Below are 10890 nucleotides of genomic sequence, written 5' to 3' on the forward strand. Positions count from 1 at the left end.
CGTATGTGTGAGGGATTGAAACTGAAATTGAGCGAATACACTGAGCAAAGATGAAGCCTCATACTTACCAGGTATGTGTATACTGCATTGAACTCTTAACTGTCATGAAATAACTGGAGTGTTCGGTTGTTTCGATGAACTCTCTTTGTTATCATGGCGGCTAGGCAGTATTGACAATGAGCTAACCTTCACCTCGAACAGTTCCTCGTTGGCGTCTTCGCCTCGATGGGCTCGGTGCTTTTCGGCTACGATCTGGGCGTCATCGCCGGCGTGGTCGGGAGCACATCGTACGCCGAGCTATTCAACGCGAATGCGGCTCAGAAGTGAGTCTCTTCTCTGTTAATTACCTACCCAGTCACTTATAACCCCCCTCGCCCCTTTTTTGTTGAGCGTGCTGTACTAACGACAAAACCACAAAACAGCGGAGCCGTAGTATCCCTCTTCACAGGCGGCGCCTTCTTCGGCGCCATGTTCGCCGGTCCGGCCGGCGATTACCTCGGCCGACGACTAACCATCATGCTCGGCGCCATCGTCTTTCTTCTCGGCGGCGGCATTCAGACCGGTGCCCAGCACCTGAATTACCTGTACGCTGGCCGCTCAATCGCCGGCTTGGGCGTCGGGTTCTTGACTATGATTATCCGGTAAGCCGTCCCCTTTACTCTCCACCCTTCACCCAGCCCCTCATAATCAAAAGATAAGCGAAGAAGCTAACTACGACTATAGTGAGTTTCCCAGCCAACTAAACGAGCCTGGCCAAGATATCATTATCACACGACATTGCTAACCCCCCATCCCCCCCTCTCCAGCCGTCTACCAATCCGAGATCGCGCACCCGTCCATCCGGGGCCGGGTGACGGGCCTGCAGCAGTTCATGCTGGGCATCGGCGCCTTCCTCGCGGGCTGGATAACCTGGGGCTGCTTCCGGAACTTCAGCGACAGCGCGCAGTGGCGCCTGCCGCTGGGGATCCAGAACCTGCCCGCGGTCGTGCTCGCCGCGCTGATCCTGCTGTTCCCGGAGTCGCCGCGCTGGCTCGTCGACCACGACCGCGCCGAGGAGGGGCTGCGCACGCTGGCCAAGCTGCACTCCAACGGCGACGTCGACGACCCCTGGGTCCGCGCCGAGTACGCGTCCATCCAGGAGACCGTCTCCTTCGAGCACGCCCACGAGGCCAAGTCGTACCTCGAGCTCTTCACCAACCCGTCCGCCTTCCGCCGCCTCTTCCTCGCCTGCTCCATCCAGGCCGCCACCCAGATGACCGGCGTCTCCGCCATCCAGTACTTCTCCGTCACCATCTTCGCGCAGATCGGCATCTCCGCCGACGACGCGCTCAAGTACCAGGCCATCAACAGCATCCTGGCTCTCATCGCCCAGGCCTTCTGCATGGCGCTGATCGACAAGTTCGGCCGGCGGCCCACGATTATCGTGGGAAATTTGGTGAACTGCGTTATGTTCATAATCGCGACCGTTTTGCTGGCTAAGTTTCCTCCCGTGACGAATTCCGGGAGCACGGCTGGGTGGGGGTTCATCATCGTGTAAGTGGATCTATCGTCTTTGTGGATGATGATCTATACAAGAGTTATGGGTTAACTGACGGGTCCTCTTTCTAGAACTTGGCTTTACAATATTTCCTTCTCATTCGCGTGTGGTCCGCTTTCATGGTAAGCCCCCTATTTCTTACCCTCGTCTGCTTAGCCATACACTAACTAACATCCACAGGATCATCCCCGCCGAAATCTTCGACACTCACACTCGATCCAAGGGTGTATCTATGTCAACTATGATATCCTTCGCCTTCAACACGCTTATCGGACAGGTAACCAGCATCGCTGTAGAGGCTGTCGGATGGCGCTATTTTGTTGTATTCGCCGTATGCAATGCCACCAACGCCTTGTTCTTCTACCTCGTCCTACCAGAAACCAAGCGCGTGCCGCTCGAGCAAATGAGCACCGTCATATTTTCCAAAGATGCCCCATGGATTGTTGTGGGAAAGAATTCCGCACATTACCGTGCTGCCGCCGCAGCAGCCTCCGTTGGAAAGGGCGATTTGGAGGCGAAGAAAGAAGAGATCGAGATCTAATGAAGTCGATATATAAACTAAAGCCAATTTGCGGAAGAAAGCTTGAAATGATTATCATAAAACAAAAATATAGCTCAGATGATATTTAGAAGGTGCCCCCAAACTCTCGTAAGGTACACGATGGATGTTATCGGAGCTTCACTTTCATATCTCTAATCCACGTGATATAGAGGGTACATATGGCAAGGCTAAATCTCAAAACGGACACACCGTCGCTGGGGTATATGGTTTTATAGATTATATAATACTTCTGTAATGATGTTGACAAGTGTCTAAGTCTTGAAAAGAGAAGGTCGATGCTCAACGTTCTCCAACACGGCATCAAGAGCTTCTAGCACATCAGCATGGAAAAATGGCCGATTCAGGCCGTAAAGTGGTACTTGACGAATGGTACCCTCCGTTTCGTTGGTAGAGCTCGGCTTTGCGCCAATTTCCTCGTCGCCGCTCGCGCGCTTTCCTCCAAACGCTTTTTCACTCGAGAGGGGCGAGGCAGCGTCTGCCAAATCAGCAACACTGAATATCGATTTCCAATGGTATCCGCTCTCAGTATCCCTCTTAGGCGGCAAGAACCCGAAGCCAGCAGCTGTGAGAGCCCGGCGGGTCCAGGGGTTCCTGACGTTGGCGAAATGCCACTCGACCGTGTCGGGTTGAGCGTACCTATCCAACTGGTTACGTACATCTATCAACGCTTGGACAGAAGTTACGTCAACGTTATTCACGGCAGAGCAATCTAAAATGATTGCTCTAAGAGTAGGTCGCTCTTCCGTGTCATCAACAACCACCTGGCCCTTTCGTGGACCAGGGTCATTCCAAGGACGATCCTAAATCGACATAAGTAAACGAAGTCAAAAGTATTATTTCTTCGAAAACTTACACCTAGTTTTCCAAGAGATTCGGGATCGGTTCTCCGTGTTTGTTTAAAGATTCCCGCTGTCAGCCCGTCCAAGAAACGAGTCGCATTCGGATAGTTGAACAGTTCTGAGAATTGGTAGATGAACACTCCGGGATAAGGATGTTCGACGGGTACTCGAGGGTTCGAATTATCTTCGTGATTGATTGGAATAAATAAGTTGCGTTCGCTTGAAATTTCGCCTTCGCCAACAATTGAGGTAATCTTCTGGTCATTGGAGCTTTCGCTAGTACGTCTGCTAGACCTGAGATCCCCGACTGTGCGGACCTTAGCAATACCGAGGAAGCGCCCCTTCGCCTGGAAAACGCGGAAAATGAAAACAGCAAATGATACGCATACAGTCGTGTAGATTCCGTCCTCAATAGTGTCAAAGATGGTCACTAAAACTCCAGCGAAGAAGATAATTACTTCCAGGGGTGAAATCCTCCAAAATTGGTATACTACGTTTGGCGGAGATACGACATCCAAAACGGCGTGAATAATGACAGCAGCGAGGGAAGCCTGAGGGATATACCAGAAGACAGCTGTTAATGCATACAGAGCGAGAAGTACCACAATTGCTGTAATTACACCTGCAAATGGTGTGCGAACGCCGGACTTTGCTTTAATGGCAGTGCGAGAGAATGAACCGGTAGCTGGGTACGCCCCAAGGAAAGGTCCCAGGAGATTGCTAACACCTATGGCAACCAATTCTTGAGATGGATCGATAACGTAGTTGTTAACACGGCCAAACGATTTCGAAATAGATATGTGCTCGATTAGAACAACAATAACAGCCGCGGGAAGCTCAGAGGCAAAGAAGGAAAGGATTTCTGGGTCGAGATCAGGCACGCCGGCATGTTGGAACCCTAGGCTTGGTTAGTTCTAGGTACCATGGTAATATTCAGCTTAAAATTCATTCTTACCACGCGGAACCTCGCCAAGGACGCTGAAAAGAGGGTTAGTCCGGCGATGTAAGTTGACACCGGCGCTGATGGCGGTGTAAAGCAATATGACGAATGCTGTTCGAAGGGTATTGACGAAGAAGAGGGTTTTCTCTCGGTGAGGATACTTCTTAGCCAAGTACGTGCAAGTTTCTCTAATAATGTATAGCATAAGCAAAGCTGTGAGTCCCATAGCCGCATCAATCGTGGTATACTTGAGGTTCTTCAAGGTATTAATGATAACCAAGTACGTGGCGTCTCGCGTTGAGAACCTCTTCTTTTTTGTGTTCATCCCCATCATAGTAGGGACCTGTCCGACGGCGATATTAATGCCAGATCCGGTCATGAAAGCAGCAATCGAAGGCAGAGGGATAAGGTCAACAATCCAACCAAGTCTAGCCAAGCCGAGGAAGCACACAATGGCGCCAACAATTACGGCAAGGGAAGAAGCCACGACATGTCCGGGAACATCGGGTATAGCTGTTTCTGCTTTGTTGACAATCCCGCCAGTAATAGTCGACATAACCGCAACAGGCTTCTCAGGGGTTAGCCTCGTGCAAATTTGAAGCTTTTATTGAAAAATCCATATGAACGACGTACCCCTATCGTGATATCCTTCGAGGTAGCGAAGAACCAATAGAGAAGTACACCCATAAAGGAAGAGTAGAGTCCATATTGAGGCTCAAGCTCAGCCAATAGGGCGTAAGCCATGCCCTGGGGCACGACTACAGCTCCGACAGTGACGCCTGAATACAAGAAACGTTAGCTTTGGAGGTGCGGCGAGGGCTTGGGCTCCGTGCGTACCGGCAATCAAATCGCCGATAAACCATGTCAGATTATATCTAGTGATCCAATGGAGGAACGGGAATAAGCGGTAGAAGTATTGGAAGATATCTCGGGGTGTCGGCGTGATACTTCGGATCCAGTCAGCGGCAGTAGGATTCTTTTCGTCATAAGGCTCGACGTCAGGGTGAGATTGAGACGCATTTCTAGAGTCGTCAAGCTCAGCTTCGCGTTGGCCGTAGGGATCGAGGTTCAAATTGAAGAACCAGGCAAGACCGTGGCCAATCTTGACCCGAGTGGACGACATGATTCAGTTCCGCGAACTACCTAATCCGACGTGACCAAGGAGGTAACCCAAAAAGCTATTGGGGCGAACCCCTGGAGCTTATCGCAGTGTCTCTACTGAGACACTCCCTTCCAGATAAATCAACAGCGGAATTGGGTTGATATATCGCACGTGCGGCCTGTGATAGACCTAAATTGTCTTCATGAGATAGGTGAGGTTAAGGCAAGCTCTTATCAGCGTGCCCACCGGGAATGTATCGTCGGCTTGGATGGGTCAGGTCTGGTCAAATATGACTGCATAATGCGGGCGTATTTAATAAGAATGAAGACGGGGAGCTGGAAGGGCTGGAAGGGGTGGGCTGGGGTGGATGGGATTAGATGGCGCTACGACGCGAAAGCATTGTGCAATGAAGGATTTATTTCCTGTTGCAGAGCTCGAGCTACTATCAGCTATTATCGATACCAGAACTTACATGAATTTACCTGGACTTGTCTGCTCTTTCCTGTCTCTTTCCTGCTCTCGCCTGCCCTTGGCCTTCGTGATGGACGAACGGTAGCCCTTGCAGATGACGAATAGTGGGCCTCCGATGATGTGAGCCTCCTTCCTACAGGGGTAGTCTTAACCAAGACCTGTACCATGTTACCCTCACAGCCCTCACTACACTTATGTCACCTTTAGTTTCATTGCGCCATCTACCTTATATTATCAGCTCTGAGCTAGCTCTCAGCTTCGATCCAGTCCCTGGCCAATAGAGACGTGTTTATTGTCTTCTAAGCGTCGATGCAGAAGGTACACTGCATAGTGGTAACACCCAACTTTCCCGGCTGTTTGGTTCCAGATCTTAGTTCTTTTCGATACCTCTATTATCATTCATCCCTATGAAGCTAACATTACCTAATGCCATCATGCGTGGGGTATAGATGAACAAAAGGATGGAGATTATCACGAAGCTGGCTTCTCCACCGACACCCAAACCTGGGGAATCTCACAACTATGAGGTAAATAATACCTGCAACGCCTCTTAAATTTCCCCATATTTCTTATGGTTTAGAGTTGTTTACAGCGTACTACTTCTTCAGGACATCTTGGCGAAGAGTTTCCAAGGAATCGCGCGACCAGGTCACCCTATATGCACATCAGTCCACCAAGCACTAGCCCAGTTACTTCTTAAAGACCCTTTCGATACTAATTCCACGGAGATGTTCACCCCTGCCGAGAGCCACCCCAAGAAACTAGCTCACCGAGCTCTCGCAACAGGGCCTAGATCGTTTAAGGAGTTACGTTTTCCTATTGTGGTCTCAGCCGTAATCAGATAGATTCGGTCAACTATTATATTATGGTTACCAATATTAACTTGGGCAATAACTTCCTAGCCACCTGCACTGAAGTAATAACACAACCTTATACCCGACCTTATGGTTCGGTGTGGGTCCCATAATCTATGATAATATAGACGTTAAGTGACATCGGTATACTAGAAGAAGCAAAAGTGAAGGGAAGCGCCATGGGAGTGAACGGATACAGTCTCGCTAGAAAAAGGGGTTATGAAATCAACGACAAGAAAATATATTTCCCAGGTAATTGTTTATATAGCACGTATCTTGAATGAGGGCTAAATTTCTTACGATAGTATACCTAAAGCCGTTGATTAAGGGGTTGGTCTACTAAGGGGCACTTGTCAGACGCTTAAATCATCACATTACTTAAATCTCGAGCTCTCATCTCTCAGTCCATATAACATAATTATAGGTGATATAAGGCCAAAGAGCCCTCCTCGAACGCAACCGGCAGTGATACAATTAATATATTCCGGCGGAATAAATGGACAATACATTTTATCAGTACCTAAAAAAATCTCAATGACGACAACTTAAACCCATTCCCCGAATAAACTCCAAATTCCAGCAATCATCTCATATCACCTCACCCTATCGTATCTCACTCACTCACTCACTGCACGGCCAGATACTCGTGCCTCGGTAGCCCCCAGCCCTTAGGGCAATGACAGCTCCCGCTCGTCCCGGGGCCGCAAGACCCCGGCGTCTTCTCCCACATGCAATTGTTCTCGACGGAGTGGACGTCGCAGGGGACCTCGACGATCTCGACAGGAGTACAAGCCTGCCGGTCCTGGGTGAACGTGATGGACGGCGTCTCGCTCGGGCACGCGTAGCTGACGCCGTCCTCGAAGCCGCCGAGGCAGTACATGCCGCACGACCACTTCGTGATGGTGAACAGCCCCGCGTCCTCGTACCGCGACGTCCGCCCCACGTGGTTCCCCGCCGACGCCCCGTTGAGCCACCGGTTGCCCTGCGTCTCCGAGCTTTGCGTGATCGTCCCCTGCACGTCCTTGATCCGGATCGGGTCGTGCGGGTCCACGCTGCTGCCCGCCGTGCACCGCTCGTTCTTGCACAGCTTGAACTTGCCCGGCCGGTGTTGGTTCGAGTGGTCCGCTGCGCTGTAGTAGAGCTGCCCGCTGTCGTAGCCGAAGGTGTGCCCGTTTTCCATCTTGAAGAGGTAGCATGCTCCTATAGTAGGTATTGTTAGTCCCCGTGGGTGCAAGTCAAGATATAGGTAGTTATGTAGCGAGATAAACATACCGGTGGTGATTCCCGAGTCACACCCTGTTAGCGCTTTGCAACTGCCGTCGACGGTTGATGTTGTTCCTGGCGGGCAGACGCACTGCCCGTCAACCATGGTCCTTCCATTCTTGCAGACCCCGCCACACCTGATGCCGTCGAAGAACTGCCCATTTGGACAACACCTGTAACCAGTTCTATCCGCCCCAGTTAAGCTGTGGCCTGGGGCACAGCAGTCGAATGCGGTGTCCAGGCTTCCAAGCAGTCTCTGGCCTGGGAGGCAGCAAGCCGCGATAGCGTTATCCGCGGTGAATGTAAGGCGCTTCCCACTACTTCTGGTGCATCGGAAGACGTCCTCGAAATCAGCGCCCTCTTTAAACACGATCTCCTGGTTTTCGTGATCGATGTGGGCGTTCTTATCAATCTCTGCAACTTCGACGTTTCTTCGTTGAAGATCAGTTCGGATGGCCCCGAGAGCGAAAGGAAGCCAGAGACTGGCGGCGAGAAGTTGGCTTTGCGAGAGCTTCATGATGGCGGTAGGTTTTCGTTCAGTATGTGTATAGATAGGAATACAATGGTAATCATGTTTCTTGTACTAATTTTTGATAGAATTCTCTTGTTTTGAAACGCTTCAACCTCAGGAGATATATGAGGGTTTGCTTTGGTGACAGGTTTAAAAGGAGTGGCGTTGGCGCATACATAGGGGTATCTGGCACAGTGACGCCTATCCAAGCATCACTGGCTACATTTTGGGCCGCCCAATAATTATAAAGGCTATTATCGCTGCCATATACCCCATATATGGGACCTTTCACGGCGATACCGCTACCAATCGATAGAAGACATCCATTTAAGAGCGTGGAGACCCAATAAACCACGGTCGTCACAGCACATGACACCGAAATCGCTTGGTCGTTGAGATAAGGTTGGTCCCGCTGCGTCGTATTTTTAGAACTTGGCAGATCACCGTCGATCCGCATAGGATATGTGATTTTATGATAGGCCCTGCATAAATTGCGGGCTACGTGTCTGGTCACTTCATTTGACGTAGGGTTTGCCCTACTGCCACGTCTTTTGATATTCAGCTCCCATGGGAATAGACAACAAAGAACGATTTTCAAGTCTTCCGTCGATTATTCTATACGAAGCGAATAGACCGAATCTTTATGTTTTACTGGTTTTACTGTTATGATATGGCTTCAAGTTCTGGATCCAATAGTGCCAGGGGAATCGCTGAGCTCGCAACACATTTCCACGGATCGTCGACTTGGGAGCAACGCGAATGCAGTAACGTCTTGTAGACAAATGATACTTGATAGCGCCAAGAGATATACGTCGTGCCAATGCTAGATGGTAAGTCTCGGCACCGTCATCATCTTGCCAGCAAGCACATGGCTTGGGGTAGATAGCGTACGGTACCTCGAATCTACTTAGGCATCGCCTACCCGAAAGTCCAAGCCAGTTAGGTTTTGGCAGTATATGGCTTAAGTGCATGGTTCAATGTATCACGGTGATTTATTTATTGTACCTTAATGTATTGATTATATGACAATAACTCCCCCTTAACGGCGATTGGCGCCTTACCTGTGGTACGAGGTTGGCTTTCACCTAACCGCCGTTCACCGTATATTAATACTACCTACGTAACGATATCACACCGAATACTACTCCTAGTACTCATCTCTCACTTATTCGTGCTTTCGTGCTTGGGAGACGGCTTTTATTGGGAAGATACGCGCATTTTGTTGAGCCCCTGTTCTGATCGGAGAAAACCCAACCCCAACCCTAACCCTTGTATCACCTGAAGTCATACAACGGCATCACACCTCTCAGTGAAGATAAACCATTTGTACACCGGATTTAATTGTTCCTATGAAAAATAAGGGGAGATTGTCTATTCGTGATTTGGCAAAGCAGTTTCTATCCACTACCTAGGTGCTCTTGAAGAGCAATATTTCGATACCCCTAAACGAGCTCAGGGGGTGAAAGCCACGAATTTTCCAATACCGGTGTGGTCTGCTCCCACGTCGAGGGCTTCTTTCCAATCCTCCAGCTTGAAGACCTTCGTATCGACAAAATTCTTGCCCCGGGGAAACAAGCCCCTTTCCAACATCTTGATGAAGTGTAGGATGTCTTCTCTTTCATACATCAACTTCCCTTTCATCGTGATGTTCCTACTTATGATGTAGGGAGCCGAGACAGCGACAGCTTCATTCCAGCCCATCAAGCTAGCGCGCCCGCCTCTGCGTAAAGCCAATATAGCGTTCTTGAGATGTGACGACTTCGCCGCGTGCGGCGGCGAAAAATCCAGAACTGCGTCAACAGGCCCAAAAGCCTTCATCGCACTCGCATCCGCCACCTCATCTCCAGTCAACCTCACTGTTTCGATGCCGGCGTTATGAGGCGAGCCTTTCTGAACCAGTTCCTTCAACCTCACCAACTCCTTCTCATTCCTCCCCACAGCGATAACCCTCGCCCCCATAGCAACAGCCGTCATCACGCCCGCGCCGCCATACCCTCCCGTCGCCGGAGCCACAATAACCGTCTCCCCAGGCTCGAGCCTAATATCCCTAAATCCACCATACGCAACGAGTAAATGGCACATATACAACAAATCCGGGATCTTGTATCCCAAACCCCTGCACAGCCTTTCCTCGTCGAGCGCGAAGCAGTTCTCGAGCGGAAACTTGGCGTACTCGGCCCAGGTGCCGTCGCGCCACACGTCGCGGATCAGCTTGCGGCTGCCGGGGGTCATGCCCTCGTGGATGGCGCTCAGGAACTGGTCGTCCGGGTCGTCGCGCGAGCGGATCATGCAGTCGACGAAGACGAGCTGCCCTAGCTCGAGCGCGGTCGAGTCCGGGCCGAGGGCGGCGATACGGCCGATGGCGCTGACGCCGCCGACGATGGGCTTCGGGAAGTTGTAGCTGCGTCCGCCGTTGTAGACTTCGCGGTGGTAGGAGATTATGCCGCCCGCGGCGATGCGGATGATCGCGTTGCCGAGCCCGGGTTGCGGAGTTGGGACGGTCTGGACGTGGAAGCCGTCTTCCATGGTCTCGAGGACGAGAGCGCGGTGCGTAGGGGGGAGGTCGGACGCCATAGTGAACTTTGAGATAAGGGGTTGGAAAGATATCGGGATATTTTTGATGAAATTGATACGAATAGTGAAGCTATGAGATATCTGGATGTTTCTAGGCTTCTTGAAGATCATATATACTGTGAGAAGTGGCTGTCACATAGCCGGCGATATTCGGATATATTAGAAATTTCTCCGATATGTTGACGATTTTGACATCACCACCATCCATCGAATCCGCGTATCAAGTATGGCGAGCTA

The 10890-nt window shown here is 50.6% G+C and overlaps 4 protein-coding genes across 4 annotated transcripts; 1 reads left to right on the top strand and 3 right to left on the bottom strand.

Moving 5' to 3' along the window:
• Positions 1 to 50: 50 nt before the first annotated feature.
• F4807DRAFT_462928 (general substrate transporter) lies at positions 51 to 2078 on the top strand (the record flags this gene model as incomplete). The annotated part of the gene is made up of 7 exons (XM_048001894.1): positions 51 to 71; positions 202 to 323; positions 423 to 641; positions 700 to 722; positions 807 to 1533; positions 1609 to 1659; positions 1718 to 2078. 7 exons carry the CDS (start codon positions 51 to 53, stop codon positions 2076 to 2078), a joined length of 1524 nt encoding a protein of 507 aa, XP_047851719.1.
• A 232-nt stretch (positions 2079 to 2310) lies between these two features.
• Positions 2311 to 5107, bottom strand: F4807DRAFT_190767 (sulfate permease). The gene is made up of 5 exons (XM_047993686.1): positions 4716 to 5107; positions 4512 to 4657; positions 3894 to 4446; positions 2953 to 3836; positions 2311 to 2899 (listed from the first exon to the last, which is right to left on the bottom strand). The coding sequence occupies exons 1-5, from the start codon at positions 4999 to 5001 to the stop codon at positions 2351 to 2353; spliced, it is 2418 nt and encodes an 805-aa protein (XP_047851720.1). The 5' UTR covers positions 5002 to 5107; the 3' UTR covers positions 2311 to 2350.
• Positions 5108 to 6892: 1785 nt separating this feature from the next.
• F4807DRAFT_190801 (uncharacterized protein) lies at positions 6893 to 8408 on the bottom strand. Its single transcript, XM_047993687.1, has 2 exons — positions 7578 to 8408; positions 6893 to 7502 (listed from the first exon to the last, which is right to left on the bottom strand). Exons 1-2 carry the CDS (start codon positions 8083 to 8085, stop codon positions 6931 to 6933), a joined length of 1080 nt encoding a protein of 359 aa, XP_047851721.1. The 5' UTR covers positions 8086 to 8408; the 3' UTR covers positions 6893 to 6930.
• Positions 8409 to 9282: 874 nt separating this feature from the next.
• F4807DRAFT_436092 (putative quinone oxidoreductase) lies at positions 9283 to 10839 on the bottom strand. Its single transcript, XM_047998933.1, has one exon. The coding sequence runs from the start codon at positions 10762 to 10764 to the stop codon at positions 9532 to 9534; it is 1233 nt and encodes a 410-aa protein (XP_047851722.1). The 5' UTR covers positions 10765 to 10839; the 3' UTR covers positions 9283 to 9531.
• Positions 10840 to 10890: the final 51 nt, after the last annotated feature.

The sequence above is a fragment of the Annulohypoxylon truncatum genome, assembly GCF_022578515.1.
Source record: "Annulohypoxylon truncatum strain CBS 140777 unplaced genomic scaffold F4807scaffold_29, whole genome shotgun sequence".
Classification (NCBI taxonomy): domain Eukaryota; kingdom Fungi; phylum Ascomycota; class Sordariomycetes; order Xylariales; family Hypoxylaceae; genus Annulohypoxylon; species Annulohypoxylon truncatum.